At 42.7% G+C, this 22,402-nt stretch overlaps 1 protein-coding gene across 1 annotated transcript in view; it reads right to left on the bottom strand.

Moving 5' to 3' along the window:
- The window catches only part of LAMA1 (laminin subunit alpha 1), a 189,988-nt gene that overhangs the window by 158,075 nt on the left and 9,511 nt on the right, over positions 1-22,402 (bottom strand). The window contains exons 2-3 of the mRNA XM_060200707.1: positions 6,882-7,052; positions 6,350-6,462 (exon numbers count right to left, since the gene is read on the bottom strand). Coding sequence (XP_060056690.1) covers positions 6,350-6,462; positions 6,882-7,052 — 284 coding nt within the window. The remainder of the gene's footprint in view (positions 1-6,349; positions 6,463-6,881; positions 7,053-22,402) is intronic.

The raw sequence follows: 22,402 nt of genomic DNA, 5'->3' as shown, positions 1-22,402 counted from the left end.
AATCGCTATCGAACAGGCCATGGCCGGTGCGCCGCTATGTTCCATCGCTGGGGAGCCAGAGACGAACTGCCCCTGCGGCTCCAGACAGACTATGACCCACATAGTCAACGACTGCCACCTCTCCAGATTCAAAGGAGGTCTCAAAACTTTACATCAGGCTCAACCTGACACTGTTGACTGGCTACGGAAGAAGGGCAAACGCTAGAAGAAGAACTTTGAGTCTGTGTTTTTTTTGTTGAGTTAGGTGGGTTTCCTGTAGACAGCATATTGTTGGGTTGTATTTTCTGATCCATCTTCCCACTCTGTGCCTTTTCATAGGTGAATTCAGGCTATTGACATTTATTGATATCAATGATTGAAGATATTATAACACCATTCTTGTAGATTTTTAAATGACATATTTATGGTGGTCTGACTGTTTACAGGAGACCTTTCAGAACTTCTTTCAGGGCAAGCGTGGTGATAGTAGATTCTTTCAACTGTTGCTTGTCTGAGAAGGTTTTGATGCCTCCATCGAGTCTGAATGACAGTCTAGAAGGATACAGTAGTCTTGGTTGAAAGCCTTTCTCATTGAGCACTCAATAGATATCTTGCTGTTTTCTTCTGGCCTATAGTGTTTGTGTGAATAAGTTTGCTGCTAATCTTATGGGTTTTTCACTGTAGGTGACTCTTTTTGTTTTTCTCTTGCAGACTTCAGGATCCTTTCTTTATCCTTAATTCCTTTCCATTCTAAATATGATGTGTCTTGATGTCTTTAAGTCTGGGTTAATTCTGTTTGTGAACCTCTGGGCTTCTTGAACCTTTATGTCATTGATGTTGTCTAGACTAGAGAAGTTCTCAGCTATTATGTCCTGAAGAATGCTTTTTTCCCCTCCCTCTCTTTCTTCCTCTGTCAATAATGCATATATTATTTCTTTTGAAGTCATCCCATAGGTCTCTGTTGTTGTTTTCAGTATCTCTTAATCTCTTTTTGAGATCTCTTACTTCTTTTTTAGTTGTCTCTAATTCACCCTCGATCTTGAAAATTCTGTCTTCAGCCTCATTTATTCTATTCTCTCTCCCCTCTACTGTTTTCTGGAGTTCATCTATTTTGTTACCCTGTCCAGATACTGTTTTAGCTTGTTCAGCTAGTTGTGTTCTTAGCTCAGCTATTTCAGCTTTCAACTATCTAGTAACCTTGAGATGACTAGTGTTTTCTTCCAGAGTCTCATTTGTTGTTTCTGCATTTCTGATGACAATTCTTTCAAACTCTACTCACTCCTGTGATTATTTCCTTAACTAGTGTTTGGATGTTGACCTCATTATTTTGTGTTTCAACCTTTGGAGGTCTTTTAGCTGGGCTCTGCTTCCCAAATCACAGGGGTGAAGACCTTCCTTGAATGAGGTCAAAGAGTACAAACTAGAGGAGGTCAAGGGAGTGCCTGAGTACTCCAAAGTCAAGAGGGTACTGGAGAAGCTGCTCCCAGTTTCCCCCATAACATCAAAAACAGAAAGAAAATGTGGAAGAGTCCAGGAACAAGTGAAGTACAACGTAGGGGCCAAGTTCAGCAGGAACCAGAAGCCTGGTTTGCAACCAAAGTTAGGGCACATTGAGCTTTGTGACTTCAGCAAAGCCAGTATTGGGATTTTCTCACTTCCAGAGAGGAGACTATACAGATTTGAGGACTTACGGGAGAGAAGATGGAATAGTATGAGGGGAAAAAAATAGTTCATAGCCAAATCTATAAAACACTACAGAGCTGCAGGCAATGAATCTTTTAAAGGAGATAATCAAGACAAAATGGGTGAGAAACTTGCAATCTGAATCTTAAAGATAGTTGATACAGCGTTCATTAATTGGCATGTATGTGATAAATCTTTTTTTCACTGTAAACTCGAATTATTCCCCATGACAGAAAGACAACCAAAATACTAACATAAGAACTATTGGGCAAATGATGGGTAGGCAATAAGGAAGAATATTAATGCAACTTTAAAAATTAGCAACCAACTCGTACATGCTACCATGGCACCATCCTGACTTCTTTGGGCAGAGGACCCCATCAATATGTCCTGGAACCCCCATCTCCCCAGACCTCTAACCCATTAGAGAAAGAAAGAAATGGTCTGGGGGTGTGGATCCACTTCCTAACGTCCATGTCTAGTGAAGAAGCAATTACAGAAGGTAGACCTTCCATCTTCTGCTCCCCATAAAGACCTTTGGTCCATACTTCCAGAGAAATAAAGAATAGGGAAGCTTCCAATGGAGGGAAGGGGGCACAGAACTCTGGTGGTGGGAACTGTATGAAATTGTACCCTTTTATCCCACAGTCTTATCAATCATTATTAAATCACTAATATATGGTTTTTAAGGCTAGCAACCAGTTTTAGTATACCGGGAAACGATCAAGCTATAAAGCTAGATAAAACATCAGGACAGGAACACAGATGTCAAAGCTCAGCTAAAGAGATAACACATTCAATGATGCAGAGCCCAGAGTGGAACTCAGTGACTCTTATTTTTGAGCAAGTTTCAGAAGCTTGGTAAATCCATTAATTGACAAAAGGAGGCACCTGTTTAAAAGGAGACAGTAGAAGGACCAAATTCACAAGGGCTCAATGACACAATTCAGTTCAAGCTTGTCACACATTGATCCCAAATGAGAGCACTATGGCAACATTACTGAATATACAGAAATGCAGCACAATTCGAAAATGAATATTCATGCTATTGGTGGCTGTTTCAGAGAGAAGGAATTGTAAGCCCTTTTGCCTCTTGACCCTTATCTGTGCCTTCTTCTTTTTTTTTTTTTCTACAATGAACCCATGTTGCTTTTCTAGTTAGAAAAGACACAGAATTACTGACACACCAATTTTCCCAGCATCTGGACACTTAAACTTCTTAACTAATCCCCTTATCTATCTAATTAGATTATATCAGGGTCTGGTTTAGCATTTCCCTGGCTGACAGCTGAAGATCTCTGGGACTTTAATATCATTTGTTAGACTACAAATATGGCAGGCATATGCAGTTATATGGCAAACAAGTATGAGGAATTTGTCAAGTACTAACTAGGAATTATGTTTCACTTCTAATGTTCTTGCATTCCTCTTTATAAGCTGGAAGGAAACAAAGCATAGCATCCTGCTGCTTTATGCATCTCTACCACACCACACAACCAAGTAACAAGGATGAGTACATACATAAATAAATAAAACCGGTGATTGCTAATGACACACCCAGTTGAGTACTCATTATCATGTGAAAGGACCCAGGTTCAAGCCCCCAGTCCCTACCTGCTCAGGGGGTGAGCCTCATAAGTGGTGAAGCAGTGGTATGGTTATCTTTCACTCTCTCGATCTCCCCCTCCATTGCAGGCGGTTCACTTCCTAACAAAGTCCCAAAACCTAGATATACACCAGGTCCTCTGAGATAGAGCATATGTTCACACACATCCAGAAACTAGGACAAAATATATACCTGAAAGCAGAAGTACTCAAGAGTCTGCAGCGAGGACCCTCCAACTCTTCATCTGCACTATTCCAGCCTTTAGGTTCATGATTGTTCAACAATTTGTTTGGCTTTGTATGTTAACTCTCTTTTCAGCCACCAGGTTCCAGATGCTGGCATGGTGCCGACCAGACTTCTCTGGACAGACAACCCCACCAATGTGTCCTGGAGCTCTGCTTCCCCAGAGCCCTTCCCTACTAGGGAAAGAGAGAGACAGGCTGGGAGTATAGATCGACCTGTCAATGCCCATGTTCAGCGGGGAAGCAATTCCAGAAGCCAGACCTTCCACCTTCTGATTCCCACAATGACCCTGGGTCCATACTCCCAGAGAGATAAAGAATAGGGAAGCTATCAGGGGAGGGGAGGGGATGCAGAGATCTGATGGTGGGAATTGTGTGGAGTTGTACCCCTCTTATCCTATTGTTTTGTTAATGTCTCCTTTTTTCAATAAATAAAAAATAATAAAATAAAACATAATAATAAAAATAAATAAATAACATGTACTAATTTTGTCATAAATACTCATGAGCTAACATAGTTATTAAATTAGAGAAACACATACAATCTTATTATGATACCTGATAATATTAAGATTTAGTCTACAATTTTTCACGTTAGAAACCTATACTTGAATATTACATTCTTCCAAGTGTCAAACAAAGCAGCCCATAAGCTTTGTCAGCTGAATGTCAGTTTTAAACTGAACAGGAAATCACTGATTCACACTGTGTCATTCACACGGGGATTCAATTCTGCCAATGTCCAGGGCATGCACTTTGAACAAGACAACAAATATTCTGTATTTTTTGAAGGCGTAGAAATATTGCACTGATAAACTGCTCTGCTACAAGTTAAATTAGCTTGCAAAGTATTTGGCAAGAGGAAGCAAACAAAGTTTAATAGTTCTTGACTCTCAGGAGTGGTATATGCATACTAATTGTTACATAATTTAAAAAAAAATACTTATCTATTTACCCTTTTGTTCTTTCCCTTTTGTTGCCCTTATTGGTTTTTATTATTGCTGTAGTTATTGATATCGTCATTGTTAGATAGGACAGAGAAATGGAGAGAGGGGCAAGAGAAAGACAGACACCTGTAGACCTGCTTCAGCACCTACGAAGCAACTCCCCTGCAGGTAGGGAGCCGGGGGCTCAAACCGGGATCCTTACTCCCTCCAGACCTTGTGCTTAGCGCCATGTGCACTTAACCCACTGCTCTATGACTCGACTCTCTGTAACATGCTTTCTATACATCAACAAAGTTTTAACAAGAGCAGGGGAGACAGCATAATAGTTATACAAATAGACTCTCATGCCTGAGGCTTTGAGGTCCCACGTTCAATACCTTGCACCACCATTAGTCATAGCTGAGCAGTGCTCTGGTTAAAAAGAAAAAAAAAATTTTTTTGCACAATAAAAAGGCTTAGTACATGTAAGCATAATACACTTTTTTCAATTCAGACATGACAAAACTGCAGGTGAGCGGTAGCACAGCGGGTTAAGCGCACATGGCACAAAGCACAAGGACCGGCATAAGGATCCTGGTTCGAGCCCCCGGCTCCCCACCTGCAGGGGAGTCACTTCACAGGCAGTGAAGCAGGTCTGCAGGTGTCTCTCTTTTTCTCTCCCTCTCTGTCTTCCCCTCCTTTCTCCATTTCTCTCTGTCCTATCCAACAATGACATCAATAATAATTACAACAATAACTATAACAATAAAACAACAAGGACAACAAAAGGGAATAAATAAATAAATATATTTTTTTAAAAAAGCGTTCATGTAAAACATGTGAATTCAAAACATATGACTGGGTACCGAGTTAAGCACACACAGTGCCAAGACTAACGACTAAAATTGCTAAAAATGTTATTTTATTCATAAAATACTACAAAGTTAAACTTTTTTTTTAGAAAGATAGACACCTGCAGATTTGCTTCACCGCCCCTTGAAGCGACCCCTCCCTCTGCAGGTGGGGAGCCGGGGCTCGAACTGGAATCCTTATGCTGGTTTTTAATTTTTTTATTATCTTTGTTTATCTGATAGGCAGAAATTGAGGTGGGGGGAGAGCTAGAGAGGGAGAGAGTCACCTGAAGCCTGAAGCTCTGCTTCACCACTTCACCACTCATGAAGCTTCCCCCTGCAGGTGGGGACCAGGGACTTGAACCTGGGTCCTTGTGCACTATAATGTGCGCGTTCAACCAGATGCACCACTGCCCGGCCCCCAAAGTTAAACTTTTTTAAAAAAAGATTATTTATATATTTATTAATGAGAAAGATAAGAGGAGAAAGAACCAGACATCACTCTGCTACATGTGCTGCTGGGTACTGAACTCTGGACCTCAGGCTTGAGAGTCCTATTCTTTATCCACTGCGCCATCTCCCAGACCACCAAAATTAAACTTTTTTTTATTGTTGTAGTTATTATTGTTGTTATTGATGTCATCGTTGTTGGATAGGACAGAGAGAAATGGAGAGAGGAGGGGAAGACAGAGAGGGAGAGAGAAAGACAGACACCTGCAGACCTGCTTCACCGCCTGTGAAGCGACTCCCCTGCAGGTGGGGAGCCAGGGCTTGATCCGGGATCCTTATGCCGGTCCTTGAGCTTTGCACCATGAGCGCTTAACCTGCTGCACTACCGCCTGGCTCCCCCAAAGTTAAACTTTTTTAAACTCCTTTTCTCTCTCTCTCTCTTTCTCTCTGTCTCTACCTCTCAATCATAATTGTGACAAGAAATGATAGCATGGGCTATCAAAACCAGCAATGCCCAGATGTGAAATATATTGAGAATCAAGGCTAAGTCTCTCCCAGACATCACCTGCATCTTACAGACAGACTTGCTTCCGAGAATCTGTCTTTACTCACCTGTCTCAAGTCCAGGGTGATGGTGACCCAGTGATTTTCTCTCCCATTCTGAATACTGGGACTCTGCCACCAGTTATTGGTGCCATCAATCGCATGTGATATTGGGTGGCGTTCTGTTAAAAGAAAGTAGAAACAGGCATATCTCTCAGGTCTTTAGATTTAGAAAACATTTTTTTTTGAATTATTATCTTTATTTATTTATTGGATAGAGACAGTCAGAAATCAAGAGGGAAGGGGGAGATAGGGAGGGAGAGAGAGAGAAACAGAGAGACACCTGCAGCCCTGCTTCACCATTCATGAGGCTTTGCCCCTACAGATGGGGACTGAGGACTCAAACCCAGGTCCTTGTCCATTGTGATATGTGAACTCAACCAGGTGCACCATGACCTGGCCCCCTCTAGATTTTTTTTTTTGTACTTCTAAACTGTAATGCTTGTGAAAATAAACAGCAGTGAAGGAGAGTGGAGCATTCAGGTCTTCCTGGTAGAAGCCTTCGTCATGAATTCCCGTGAGGAGAAGGAAGCCCACTTGCCTTTGGGGTTGGCACTACTGCCATCACAGATCCGGCACTGTGCGTTCCTCACAGGACGGCCTGGCACATGCTCCACTAGTTTGCAGAACATCTCGGGGCCCTTCTCACCGCAGGTCGCATTGGTGCTGATATGAGCATTGGTAGCCAGGTTGAAAATAGCAGGAAACAGACCTGAAAGGTACAAGGCACTCAACCACATCAGCTACTTGCAATCAAAAGGGAAAGGAGTCACTTTAACTCACTTCATAGGCGAACCAAAGAGATTTCAAGTCTGTGTGCTGAGTGAAGAAGTAAACCTTACACAAAAGCCTACTTGTGGTGAGCGTTTCATTTCACTTGAAATTCTAAGACAAGCAAAGCTCAACTCTGAGGTAGTGGCAGGGGGAGGTATGACTTGCAGTTGCAGGGGGGTGGGGGGACTGACTGAGGAGATGCAAGGGGACCTTGTGGGGAGCTGTTAGCGTCTGTATCTTGACCCGGCTCCAGGTACGTATACGTACACCTACGAAAGACATCAGAGAATGTGCACACACCAGGTTTGGGTAGGTGCCTGCATTCTACTAAGTGTAAAATCTACTGGCCGTAAAGGGTCACGACAAATTATTGATGTAAATGTTGAAATGTTTAGCAGCAAAATGCACGTGGCCTTTTTGTTGTTGTTGTTGTTGACTTTTTAAAAAATCTTTATCTGTTGGGTAGAGACCATCAGAAATGGAGAGGGAAGGGGGTGATAGAGAGGGAGAGAGACAGAGAGACACCTGCAGCCCTGCTTCACCACTTGTGAAGCTTTCCCCCTGCAGGTGGGGACCGGGGGCTCGAACCTGGGTCCTTGCGCACTGTAACATGTGCGCTCAAACAGGAGCGCCACCACCTGGCTGGCCCCTTTTTGTTAATTTTTAATTATCTTTATTTATTTATTGGATAGAGATAGCCAGAAATCGAGAGGAAAGGGGGAGAGAGAGTGGGAGAGAGACAGAGAGACACCTGCAGCCCTGCTTCACTATACATGAAGCCTTCCCCCTGCAGGTGAGGACCAGGGGCTTGAACCCGGATCCTTGCATATTGTAACATGTGCGCTCAGTCTGGTGTGCCACCAGCTGGCTCCTGTACTGTGGCCTTTAACTCCCTTTGAAATACATCCTAAATGGACTGAGTTCAAGGATCAGTGGGGATGGGGACATAGACAGGCAAATCATAAAGTCGAGTCAAACAGTCATGAAGGTGAGGCAGGTGGTGGTGCACCTGGTTAAGCACATAGGTTACAATGCAAAAGGACCTGGGTTTAAGCCCCTGGCCTCCATCTACAAGAGGTGAAGCAGGGCTGCAGGTCTCTCTCTCTCTCTCTCTCTCTCTCTCTCTCTCCCACCCTCTAGATTTCTCTGTCTCTATCCAATAGATAATATAACTAATATTTTTGTAAATATTGATGAAGAATCTGAGAGGGAAATTGATGCTCATAGTACAATTCCTCCCACTCCTTTGAATGAAAATGTTCATGATAAAATGCTGGAAAAATAGGATTTATGGGGCCAGGTGGTGGTGCACCTGGTTGAGTGTACACGTTACAATGTGCAAGGACCTAGGTTCGAGCCCCCAGTCCCCACCTGCAGGGGGAAAGCTTCACAAGTGGTGAAGCAGGGCTGCAGGAGTCTCTCTGTCTCTCTCCCTCTCTAACCCTCGATTTCTGACTGTCTCTATCCAATAAATAAAGATAATAAAAAAGAGAAATGGGATTTAAGATAGATTTCAAGTGATCTGATGTCCGTGTCTGTCAATGAAATTCAAACATCTGTACTAGAAAGACCACCTGTTCTGACTTTGTCCAGGTGCCTCTGGAAATACACGTTTTTAATCATCTAGAGTTTTATTTTTTCCCTCCCTTCTCTTTCTTTACTGCTTGTTTTATTTGATGAATAAAAATGTATACAAAGGTCTGGTTCTCAAAATTCTCTTCTATTCAATTTAAGTATCTGAATTTGTATAGCTCTTTGTCTCAAGTGATTTTTATCGCTAAGAAACTAGTCCAAAATATTTAAGAAACAATGTTCTGGGTGAGCGTGAGAAAATTGGCTCTCCTAGATTCTTTAAAGATTTAGCTGTTTCTTGTTAAAGAAGAATAATGCCAGAGAAAATTCTGTAAACATGTAAAAACAATGGCATACATGACCTTAAAGAGAAATTCTTCATGAACGTGGTGCTTGCTGAATCCTAAGAGGAGTTTTCATTCAGTGGGGCTTCTCTCATTTACTACAACTAATCTTCAAAAATCATAAAGAAAATCTTTCCCAAATGAAAAACAGAGTCACTATTTCTTTGAGAATTTTCTTTTCCAATAAATTTAAAAAAATAATGTTAATTTATTGCTGGATAGAGACAGAGAGAATATGAGAGGGGGGAGGATATAGAGATAAAAAGAGACAGACACCTTCAGCCCTGCTTCCCGACTCATGAAACCTTCCCCCTTCAGGCGGGAACTGGGGGCTTGAAACCAGACCCCTGCACACTGTAATGTGTGCGTTTCACCAGGTGTACCCTGCTTCGCCCCTTCTCTTCCATTAAAATTTGAAATAGCATAGCATTTAGTACTTAATTATACAGAAATGAGTACTTAGTGATATAGAAGAAACTTGTATTCAGTTTCTTAGATACATTTTCCAATAATTACCAATAATTTTAACAACTGGAATTATGAAATGGGATGGAGACAGTAGCATAGTGTTTATGCAAGAAGATGTTCATGCCTGAGGCTCCCAAAATCCCACCTTAAGCTAGAGCTGAGAAGTAATCTGGTCTCTCTCTCTGTCTATCTATCCATCTCTATAGCTCCCTATCTCTCTAGATTTATTTTATTCAAATAAAAACAAATAATATATATTTTAAGAAAGAAATTATAAAATAAAAGTACTTGTTAAGTTAAAATGTACAATATCTGGGGTCCGGGAGGTAGCGCACCGGGTTAAGCACGCATGGTGCAAAGTGCAAGGACCAGCTCAAGGATCCCGGTTGGAGTTCCTGGCCACCCATCTGCGGGGGTGGGGGGGGGTCCCTTCACAGACAGTGAAGCAGGTCTGTAAGTGTTTCTCTCTCCCCCTCTGTCTTCCTCTCCTCTCTCAATTTCTCTCTGCCTTATCCAACAACAATAGCAGCAACAACTATAATAACAGCAACAACAACAGCAAGAAATGAAAACAATGGCCTCCAGAAGCAGTAGATTCGTAGTGCAGGCACTGAGCCCCAGTGATAACCCTAGAGGCAAAAAAAAAATTAGATCATCTATTTTTTTAATATTTATTTATTCATTCCCTTTTGTTGCCCTTGCTGTTTTATTGTTGTAGCTATTACTGATGTCATTGTTGTTGGATAGGACAGAGAGAAATGGAGAGAGGAGGGAAAGACAGAGAGGGGGAGAGAAAGACAGACACCTGCAGCCTTGCTTCACCGCCTCTGAAGTGACTCCCCTGCAGGTGGGCATTTACTCTTTTTGTAAGGAGTTCCTCAAGTATAATTCTTTTTTTTTAATTTATTTTTATTTATTTATTTCCTTTTGTTGCCCTTGTTGTTCTATTGTTGTAGTTATTATTGTTGTCCTTGTTGTTGTTGGATAGGACAGAGAGAAATGGAGAGAGGAGGGGAAGACAGAGAGGGGGAGAGAAAGACAGACACCTGCAGACCTGCTTCACCGCCTGTGAAGCGACTCCCCTGCAGGTGGGGAGCCGGGGTTCGAACCGGGATCCTTATGCCGGTCCTTGTGCTTTGCGCCACCTGCGCTTAATCCGCTGTGCTACCGCCCGACTCCCTCAAGTATAATTCTTGATAGCAGTATTTATATGGAAAGAGAAGCTGATGTCCAGTTTGGAAATCTTCTTCAGTGTTTATGATCATAATATTCCAGCAGTCTCACGAGCTAATAATTTAGCACACAACAGGGTTTTAAACCGTGTTGTGTGTGTGTGTATGTTTTTGTTTTCCCCGAATGGCTGAAGTCCCATTTTCCTGGCTCTGTATCTCATTCTCTGCATTTAGATTTGCACTTCAAGAAACTCTATCTGTTCCATTTGCAAAGTCTAGTCAAGCAAGGGAAAGAAGTCAAGGTCACGGGAACTGATTTAACAAAGCATATCTCTATCAACAAATGCTTCACCACCAGTTAACTTCACAAAGATCCTCATTTCCTCTGTCTTCTCCCCTTCCAGCAGTCCAGAGTCAAGGGGACTCCCCACTTCCTACGGGGGGGGGGGGGCAGCCTTTCTCACACTGTGGAGAACTGCAATGACCTGGAGGAGTCACCAGGGTACCAGGCTCCTCTGTATTCAAAAGGTTGTGTATGGAGTCACTGAAGAGAAGCTCATGAATACACACAATATACTTTTGATGAGTAACATACCAGTTACAGTAATGCACTAGGGAACTCTTGATTTACTTATTTATTTTAGTTATATTTTGTATTATTTAACAAAGCACTGCTCAGCTCTGGCTTCTGGTGGTACAAGGGATTGAACCTGGGACTATGGAGTCTCAGGCATGAGAGTCGCTTTGCATAACCATTATTATATCTACCCCCGCCAGGGAGTTCTTGATGCCAGACAGGTCTCTAAAGAGTTTCCCTAGTTCCTTACTATATATATATATATATATATATATATATATATCCTAAGTATGTTTTAATAAAAAGATCAATTGCTTTATTAGTATAGCTAAGAAGGAAAACCTTTAAGTAGCCAATTTCATGGAAGCATCCTGGTTGTTCTGACTACAAGTTAATCTGTTCCTCTTAGATAAGTTAGATTTGAAAAAAAAAAAAACTATTCACTACAAAAATTTCCTTACACATTACTTTTCATGATTATAGAGCAGATTGTTAGATTGTTGGAGGGGGGGAATAGCACAATGGTTATGCAAAAAGACTATCGTGCCTGAGGCTCTGAAGTCCCAGGTTCAATCCCCTGCCCCACCATAAGGCAGAGCTGAGCAGCACTAGAGCCTCTCTCTCTCTGCCTTTGCCTCTGCCTCTGCCTCTCCCTCTCTAGTAAAAAACAAATGGATTATTTTTTGTTGCATATGACCCCATCTATAAGATGAAAGGCGGCTAGAAATGTCTACTGAACAAAGTCTGGCTTTCGAAAGAATGTTTTGAAGCTTGTCAGGTTGCTGAGTCATTTCAAAGACTCCTGAAATATTTCAGTAAATGGAAATGGCGTGGACCTGAAGCTAGAGGAGGAGCAGGAAACCAAAGAATGAGAAAGGGCAGGCGCCAAAAACCTCCGAAGCACAGAAGTTTGGCGTTACCTGTAAACAGCAGGAGGAATGAAGACTTCAGGAGGACAGAGGACTTGGCATGACTTCCATCACTGAGTCAGGCACTTACACATTTGAACACCCGTGTAGACTAGTTTGTTATTGACTTTATTTGTATTACATTAGTATAAGCCAAATTTGTGCTCACCCCCTCCCCATGCATGATACACAACAAATCATTTTCTTAATTGTGTATTTAACCAATAGCTAAAGACGACATGTCAAACTCCATTAAGCATGAAATAAAAACATTCTCATTCCCTCCCCCTTTTTTTTTTTTTTACAATTCTCTTTCTTGGGATCCAGGCAGTGGTGCAGCTGGTTAAGTGCACACACTACAGTGCACAAGGACCCAGGTTCAAGCCCCTGATCCCCACCTGCAGGGGGAGAAACTTTCTAAGTGGTGATGCAGGCCTCTCTCTCTCTCTCTCTCTCTCTCTCTCTATATATATATATATATATATATATATATATATATATATGTATATATATATATATATCCCTCTCAATTTCTCTTTCTCTATCCAATAAAAAAATAAATAAAATTAAAAAAGAAATAACCTCTTCACAATCTGATTACACTTTTTAAGTGTACTTTCAAGAACCTACCTCAGGTGCGTCATTGTACTTAAATGGACGTCACTCAGAGCTACATTAAGTCTACTGGCAATTCCTTCTTTAGATTGTGTGAGAAATTGTCCTACAGCTGATGAAGAAATAATGCTGCCACATATAATTACCAAAGTTCTCACCTGAGAGACTTTCACATAGTTTAATAATTCATCTTTAGGGGCTTCTATATTCTTCCCAGTGAAAACAAATTTGTTGTCTTAAAAATGAAGTAACTAGTGCTGCCGTGATGTCATCCTGACTTCCCCGACAGACGATCTCACCAGTGTGTCCAGAACCTCACCTCTCCACCTACCAGACCCGGGAAACATAGAAAGAGGCTGGGGGTGTGGATCTACCTGCCAACACCCATGTCCAGCGGAGAAGCAATGACAGAAGCCAGACCTCCCACCTTCTGCTCCCCATAAAGATCTTTGGTCCGTGCTCCCAGAGGGATAAAGAATAAGGAAGTTTCCAATGGAGGAGAGGGATCCCTGGAACTCTGGTGGTGGGAACTGGGTAGAATTATACCCCTGTTATCTTACAATCTTGTTAGTCAATATTAAATCACTAATGAAAATTATTTTTAAAAAATACTAACTAGCCCTAAAGTTTACTACAACTCCATCAAAATTTCTCAGATCACTGAGAACCACTGGGTCAGGGCCTTAACGCATTTCTACAAGAGAAATGTGAATCTTTTTGAAAAAAAAAAATATTTAAATGCTACATGTAGTTGTTTTTTTAAGAAAAAAAAAAATGGAACCGTCAGGGCCAATTTTGAAAGAAAGGTGACTTAACTAAAAGACAGTCCAGGGAAAGTTCTTGCGCTGTGTCTCTCTTCTTCATTTTGTCTGTCCTGGAGCGGTGAAGTTGCACAAGCCCTAGGCCCCAAAGCCATAAAGAGATAAATAAACAAATAAATAATAAGTGGAAGGGGGCTTGAGTCTTATGTTGGCACATAGTTTTTTTCACCCCAGTCAGGAAAAAAAAAAAAATGAGTGTGGCTTCCAACAACCCCTCCCCCACTCACAAAAGCAAATTCTTGGTCTTGTACTAAACCAATTTAATCATTGATGGCTGTTAGTGAAAGAAAAGCTTTAAAGTATTCTGGTGAGTCAGAGGCCCTTTCAGACACAGTAAAAACAAGGAGAGAGAAACAGTAAAGAAAAAAAAAAAAATCAAGTTCCTGGGAGTTTGGAATGACACAGTTGACTCCCCCCCACACACACACACTGGAAGAAGAGAAATTTAATCTCAGCAAAACCAGAGTGGGTTTTGCTAGACTGGCACCTCCAAAGCAATGGACTCTAGGTGTCCTTGACAAAGACAAGAAGTTCTTCCCAAAAGATAAATTAGTATGAACCCTGAGGCCTAGAGAGGTTGTGTGAAGCAAAAACCTTATCACTATCCGTCTACTCCTCCTACAAAGGTTTGTCTCCTAGCTAAATGCGGTGACTCTATGGTTTGGGGGGTTTTAATTGAACATCCCAGTTTAGTGGCAGAGAAAAAGAGAAAAAAAGTATGATTCATTCATCACCAAGTAGTTTTCACTTTCTTTCCACAAAAGTTAAAACTTGTTGCTAAGTAGCAAGGATTTTAAATATCCTACCAGATCAAAAGAACAATTACACAGAAAGTAAGACACAACAACACTGCCTTAGAATCTCATCTAATCCCCACAGCCCTGGAAAATCACCACCTGCCCCCCCCCCCCTCTTTCAGATTCTCACTGGAGGGAACTGAGCTGAAAGCAAAGGTCAAAAGCCAGCTCAGCCTTTGAGTTGAATATTGATAGTCACAGGAAATTAAAGTGCAGTTATATCTAATTATCTATTTGTAGTGTCTGTGATGCTCACACAACTTCTTAAATATGTTTAAGCACTAATCAGTTCAACATTTCTGACGGAATCATAAGCTTTCCTAATAAACCCTTCCCAGTCTTCTAGTTCCATGTCTGTCTGCCCTCTGCTCTGGATTGGACTGGATGGGGGACTGGGTGGTGACACACCTGGCTAAGCGCACATGTCACTGTGAACAGGTACAGGGGTTTGAGCTCCCCCTCCCCCACTCTCCACTCCCCAAGTGCAGGACGGGGGATGCTTCATAAGAGCTGAAGTAGGTCTGCAGGTGTTTATCTTTCCCTCTCTCTATCTCCCCTTCCTCTCTCAATTTCTCTCTGCCCTATCAATAAGATAAATAAAATTTTTAAAAAGGCGGCCAGGAGCACTGGTTTCCTTGTACAGGAAAATTCAAGGTCAAGGGCCCTGCATGGCTTCACACCATTCTTCTAATGCTTTGCTGAGCTCCTTCTGAAATTTTTCAAAATTTGAAATTGGTTTTCCTGAAAATTTTATATTTCATGATTATTATTATTTTGTTGTTTTTTGGCTTCCCGGGTTACCACTGAACCTCTCCCCAACCTCGAGGCCTTTACTTTGGTGCAAAACACCAAACTCAGTACAAATTCTTTTTACTTTTTTTTTTAATTTTTAAATTTTTATTTATTTATTTATTGGCTAGAGACAGCCAGAAGTCAAGAGGAAGGGGGAGACAGAGAGGGAGAGAGATAGAGAGACACCTGCAGCCCTGCTTCACCACTTGCAAAGCTTTCCCCCTGCAGGTGGGGTCACGACTGGGGGCTCGAACCCGGGTCCTTAAGCACTGTAATGTGCACTCAACCAGGAGTGCCACCACCACCCGGCCCCCCAATTCTACTTTGTGTTTTCCCTTTCTGTCACCAGGGCCTCCTGGGTGCACTGTTCCACTGCCCCAGGTCATCTTTTTCATCCTTTAAGAGCGAAAGGGATGCACAAGAGAAAGCAAGAGACATCACAACACGGCCTCACCATCTGGCATGTTTCTCCAGCTGCCACGGTGCTGCCATGAGGGGCCAGGGCTCAACCCCAGAACCTTGCTCGTGGCAAAGCACATACTCTACTGGGCACACTATATCCCAGCCTTCTCAGTCCTCCCCCTCTCCTTCTCCCCTCCCCTGTCTTCCCCCTCCCCTTCCTCTCCCCCTCTCCCTCTCTCCCCCTCCCCTCCCTCTCCTTCTCCCTCTCCCTCCTTCTCCCTCTCTCCCTCCTTCTCCGCCTCCCCCTCCCCCTCTCTTTTGGCCCTTTTCTACCCTTGATGCAGCAACTTGTCAACAGCTTATTATCCTTGAGAGTCCCCTGTGAATTGTCTGTATGGCATCAGAAGATGCCTTATTTACCATTCAGGTCCTTTCTCCCTGGGACAGTGAGAAGAAAGGAACATACACCCCCTCACACACCCCATCCCACACACACCCTCTATCAAAAATGCCCACTAGGAGTGGTTGGTTGTGCAGGCGCCAAGCCCTAGCAATAACCCTGGTGACAAAATAAAAAGAGTGTTCCAGGCACTCCAGACATATGCTGTGCACCCGTATTCCATTCCTAGAAACTTCCTTCAAGAGAAATGCAAGTCTATACAGGAATGCGTTCATGTGAATGTTATTATTTGTACTAACCCCCAAATTGAAACAATCAAAATGGCAATCAACCGATGACAGAGTGATCCAAGTACAGGGGGGCTTCCTAATGGAATACTACGCAGCAGTCAAGTAAAACAAACTCCAGGGGGTGCTACAACAGAGATGAGTTAGATAATACTGAAGCAAGTGGAAGGAAGACAGAAATAGCTGACTGCTTACTACGTGATTCCATACACATGAGAGTCCCAGAAAAAGACAAATATTAAAGCGTGGAATGCAGAATTGGGGGGTTGGGGTGAGGATGTGGGTCGAATATAAGTGCAGATGAATAGAAGGGAACACCTAAAGTCTTGGAAATGTTCAACAGCACTAGCTCACCATGTTCAACACTCTGCATTTACAGAAATTCATTCTTTCTTTCCTCCTTCCTTCCTTCCTTCCTTCCTTCCTTCCTTCCTTCCTTCCTTCCTCTTCCCCTTGGTGCGCCACACTGGATAGAATATTATAATAATTGACACAGCATATGAATCACGCCCAAGTAAAGCTGCTAGAACATGTCAGAGGTTTTCCTCCTGCCTGGTGTGCACAGAGTATAAAGTCATATGACCTGCATCCTGAGGCTTCACCCATAAGATGTCTTTTTTAAAGAATTTTTAAATTACCTTTATTTATTGGATAGACACAGCCAGAAATTGAGACAGTTGGGGAAACTGAGAGGGAGAGAGACACAGAGACACCTACAGTACTGTTTCACCACTTGCAAAACTTTCCCCCTGCAGGGGACCAGGGGCTCGAACCCAGGTCCTTGAGCACTGTAACATATGCACTCAACCAGGTGTGCCACCACCCGGTCCCATAAGGTGTCTTATATCCAGTGAGTGGCTTAGGAAGGCTGCAATCACCTGGTGCTGATTAGAGGTACAAACACCCCAAAAGACAGTCCGTGTGACTCTATCCATCTTATACAACAGCAGGGTCCATCACCTGCTTCTACACGGCTGTCATGAAGGTGTGTTCATGATGTAAAACACAAAAGATGCTGCTGAGGTCCAGCTCAGACTTCTGTCATCATCTGCCTGCCCGCACAGAGGGTAGTAGGCAAAATCCTTATGCATCTCAGACCGCTTACGCTTCCACACCAAAAAAAGACCTGAAACTTGTGAGAGACCTAAACTGAGTTAGACCCATTAACAAAAGAAACCAAATGGAGTGTTTTGTTTTGTTTTCAGCAACTAAATCCTTTCAGTATTATTCTGGAGTTATTTTAATGTGTAATTCTTCATCTACAGAAACTTCCCGGTTCAAAATTTTCAGGGAATGTTTGACCCTAGAAAGTGAGGCCTATCTTATTTTCATCCGGTACGGTAATTAAAACAAGACCAACCAAGTTAGAAGTCACTACAGACACAGGAGAAGTTATGCTCATATTTCTAGAAAGAATAGGCCATTCTTTCATTCTGTAATAAGTGATGATTATCAGACAAAAATCCATCTGTAACATAAATTCTGTATGCCTTTGTTCTGTTACTGGGAAGATGAGGCTGGCTTTGCCCAGACTGCCTGAAGAAGACCAGCTGTCCCCCCCACTTACCACTTAAACAAAGTCCTCCAGGGGCTGGCAGATAGGATTCCTAGTAAACAAACAAAAAATCAACTTTATATGAGGAATGTAACGACAAGAGCCGGTCACAGCTGATGCCAACAGATCTGCAGAGCACTTCACCAGAGTCCTCTTCTGCTGAGGGCAACCCCGTTCTTTCCATAGCAAGAGGTGGACTATATTGGTGTTGGAAGCTTCAGAAGCAAAAAACCTCTCCTAAACCTGAAGTGAAAGGCAGACTTGGTAGGGCTGTTTGTTTGTTTTCTCCTGGCTGTAAGCATGATCACTGGTGTGGAACATCTGGAAATCTGCCAATATTTGACTAGATGAAAGATAGTGGGCTTGAGATAAGTTGAAGCTAGCGGCTACGAATCTAGAAAGACAAGTCGGTAAATATACTCTAAGCTTTAAGTCTGTGTTGAGTACATGTCATCATGATTACTTCAATTATATGTCTCACTTTCTTCCTCCTCCTCTTCCTCCGCCTCCTTCTCCTTCTCAAGGGCTAGGTGCTGGCACTCCAGAAGGCCATTTTTCTCCATTTTATTGCATAAGACAAAGTGAAATTGAGAAGGTGGTGGGAGATACAGAGGAATAGAGAAAAGAAAGACACCTGCAATGCTGCTTCACCACTTGTAAAGCGTCCCCCTGTGGTTGGGCTCGAACCCAGGTCCTCTCACAGGGCCTTGCGCTTAGTATTATGTACTAATACTATTAGTATTAGTATGAAGAACTGGAGAAGCTGTGGAACAGCTAGCGCTCATTACAGTACACAAGGACCCAGGTTCAAGCCCCCAGCCCCCACCAGCAAAGGGAAAGCTTCACAACAAGGCTGCAGGTGTCTCTGACTCTCTCCCTCTCTGTCTTTCCCCCTCTCAAATTCTCTCTGTCTCTATCCAATAACAACAACAACAACAAAGATTATAGGGGGCCTTGTCAGTTCAGCTCAGAGGACAGTGAGAAGCCAGAAAAGAGTTCAACAGGTATGGGACAATCCCATTAATGTCACAGTCCACTAACTCACAGGGAAATTCAGATGCTGACACCTTCTGGAATTCTAGGAAACTGTGATGTGTGGCATGTGTCTACGCAGTATGTGTGTTGGGGCGAGACTGCTGGAGTTGTAGGAGGCTCTAGAAAGAATGGTTGGAGCCAGGTGGTGGCACACCTGGTTGAGGCACAAGGACCCAGATTGTGGGTTCCCACCTGCAGCAGGAAAGCTTCGCAAGTGGTGAAGCGGGGCTGCAGGTGTCTGTCTCTCCTCCTCTCTATCTCCCCCTTCCCTCTCGATTTCTGATGGTCTCTATCCAATAAGCCAAGAAGATAATAAATAAAAACTAAGTCTGTGGAAGAAGGAAGAAAGGCTCTTACGTTGCTGGATGGAACTTGAAGGAAAATGATGAAACGCTGAAAGAAACTTCTCAAGGAGACCTGAAGTCAGTATACAAAGGATCATCAACTAAAGACGAGATCAAGGAAGAATAGGGCAGCCAGGGATAAAGACACCTGGCTTTGGAGTCACTACACCTGGAGGGATGCAAGTTGGATCAGGAGAGAAGGAGACAGTCCAGATACGTCCAGAGAAAACGTGTCTGTGGCTTGCTCACTAAGAATACTTAGGAGAGGGGCCGGGTGATGGTGTACCTGGTTGAGTGCACATTACAATGCACAAGGACCTAGGTTCAAGCCCCCAGTCCCCACCTGCAGGGGGAAAGTTTTGCGAGTGGTAAAGCAGTGTTGCAGGTGTCTCTCTGTCTCTCTCCCTATCACCCCCTTCCCTCTCAATTTCTGGCTGTTTCTATCTAATTAGTAAAGAAAAAAAAACATTTTTTAAAGAATACTTAGGAAAGGAGGGACTTGACACCAAGTGATGTAAAGTACTTAATGCAAAAGTAAAACACTTAATGAATTTTGAATAAGTTAATTAAAGAATAAAAAAATAACTTGTTAAATGTATTGATTTATGTATTCAGAGAGACAGAGGGAGAGAAGAGAGAATCAGAGCATCACCCTGGCACAAGTGATGCCAGGAACTGAACTCAGGACCTCATGGTTGAGAATTCAATGCTTTATTTACTGCGCTAGCTGCCAGGGTCTCTAAAAAATTAATTAATCCATTTATTATCTAACCTAGAAGGATAAATTGTAGCCTCAAACATAAGGGGCTCTAAAAGTTATATCTTTTTTATTTAAATTTATTTTTTATTTAAGAAAGGATAAATTAACAAAACCATAGGGTAGGAGGGGTACAACTCCACACAATTCCCACCACTCAATCTCCATATCCCATCCCTCCCCTGATAGCTTTCCCATTCTCTATCCCTCTGTGACCATGGACCCAGGGTTGTTGTGGGTTGCAAAAGGTGGAAGGTCTGGCTTCTGTTTATATCTGACTAGGTATAATATTAAAAAGAAAAGCCTTTGCAAATGGCTAAGTCAGCAAAGGAGATATCTGCATTACACCATCCTTATTGAAACTATTAATAAGTACCAGCTGAGGAGAGCTCTCAGAAGTCTAGAAATGGACCTACCCTATGATCCTGCAATTCCTCTCCTGGGGATATATCCCAAGGAACCCAACACACCCATCCAAAAAGATCTGTGTACACATATGTTCTTGGCAGCACAATTTGTAATAGCCAAAACCTGGAAGCAATCCAGGTTTCCAACAACAGATGAGTGGCTGAGCAAGTTGTGGTCTATATACACAATGGAATACTACTCAGCTATTAAACATGGTGACTTCACTGTCTTCAGCCGATCTTGAATGGACCTTGAAAAATTCATGTTAAGTGAAATAAGTCAGAAACAGAAGGATGCATATGGGATGATCTCACTCTCAGGCAGACGTTGAAAAACAAGATCAGAAGAGAAAACACAAGTAAAACCTGAACTGGAATTGGCGTATCGCAACCAAGTCAAAGACTCTGGGGTGGGTGGGTGAGGGGCAGAATACAGATCCAAGAAGGATGACAGAGGAGCTTATGGGGGTTGTAATGTTATATGGGAAACTGGGAAATGTTATGCATGTACCAACTATTGTATTTGCTATTGAATGTAAAAACATTAATTCCCCAATAAAGAAATTTTAAAAAATAATAGTAAGTATCAGCTGAAACAGTATGAAGAAGGAACTGACTTTCCTTGAGAGACATCGATGCTGCTGACCCAGAAGAATGTGTTGTCTCCACGTTGTAAAGCAAGCAGTTACGGCAGTGGGAAAGAGACACCAAGGAAGTGAGGAGGGTGGGTTGGCATCTGGGTGAACAATGAATTAGATTGTGACTGTAGTCAGCCAGGTGGAATCAATACCCGAATTGTCCATGAACAAGTATGGGATGAGGCCAGGAACCTCATCCCTCTGCCGTGTCTGTGCTGCTTGCGAAATCATATTCACTGGCACAGCACAATGTATTGTGTTCAGTTAGTGACTCTCAGTTTGCACCGTGGAATAACTGAAGAGAATTTTTATGAAATGCAAAATGATTGGGGGTTGGGCGGTAGTGCAGCGAGTTAAGCGCACGTGAAGCAAAGCGCAAGGACCGGCATGAGGATCCCAGTTGGAGCCCCGGCTCCCCACCTGCAGGGGAGTCACTTTACAAGTGGTGAAGCAGGTCTGCAGGTGTCTGTCTTTCTCTCCCCCTCTCTGTCTTCCGCTCCTCTCTCCATTTCTCTCTGTCCTATCCAACAACAACGACATTAACAAAAAACAATAATAACCACAGCAAGGCTACACCAACAAAGGCAACAAAAGGGGGGGGGGGAATGGCCTCCAGGAGCAGTGGATTCATGGTGCAGGCACTGAGCCCAGCAATAACCCTGGAGGCAAAAAAAAAATGCAAATGATCAGTCCCACACCAGACCACATATAGAATAATGTCGAGGGACGGGACCAATCACTGGCATTATGAAATCATGACTAGGTTTACTATGCACCTGGACACAGTCGGTATTAGCTGTATCTGCTCTCCTGTAGCACAAAGAGGTAGCCATACAGGTGAGCCGTACAGGTGAGCTGAGTTTCCTATGGGAGAAAGGAAGTCTACGGACATCGCCTTCACTCAGGAAGTATGTTTGCTGCACCACGTGGTTCCACAGCTCCAGCAAATGCTAGGTGCCTCTCTGACCCTGCTCTCCTGTCTTCCTCTGCCTGCTCCCTGACCTAGTTCACTCATTTCAGTGTGAATTTACATGACCACACACAAGCAGAATACAGTGGGAAGCTTCCACCACTGGGACTACCATCTCCCAATTCCTTCACTGATCATTATTTCTTGTTAAGGGCATTCTTTCTGATATAAGTCCTTTTGGCTACCTTGAACTTCTTTAAAAAAAAAATTTTTTTTTTTAGGAGGTGGGTGGGTGGGATGGGACACAATCTTTTGGTGATGGGAATGGTGTTTATGTACACACCTATTAAATTATAGTCATATAAATCACTACTTAATTAATATGAGAGGGGGAAAATTGATTGTACGTCTAACAAAGGGACTTTTCAAAGCTAACCCAATTACCAAATAATGTGCTAACATTAACTATCCATTGTCTTCTTGAACC

This window comes from Erinaceus europaeus, chromosome 10, assembly GCF_950295315.1.
Source record: "Erinaceus europaeus chromosome 10, mEriEur2.1, whole genome shotgun sequence".
Taxonomy (NCBI): Eukaryota; Metazoa; Chordata; class Mammalia; order Eulipotyphla; family Erinaceidae; genus Erinaceus; species Erinaceus europaeus.
This window is presented reverse-complemented; position numbering and strand designations above follow the sequence as displayed.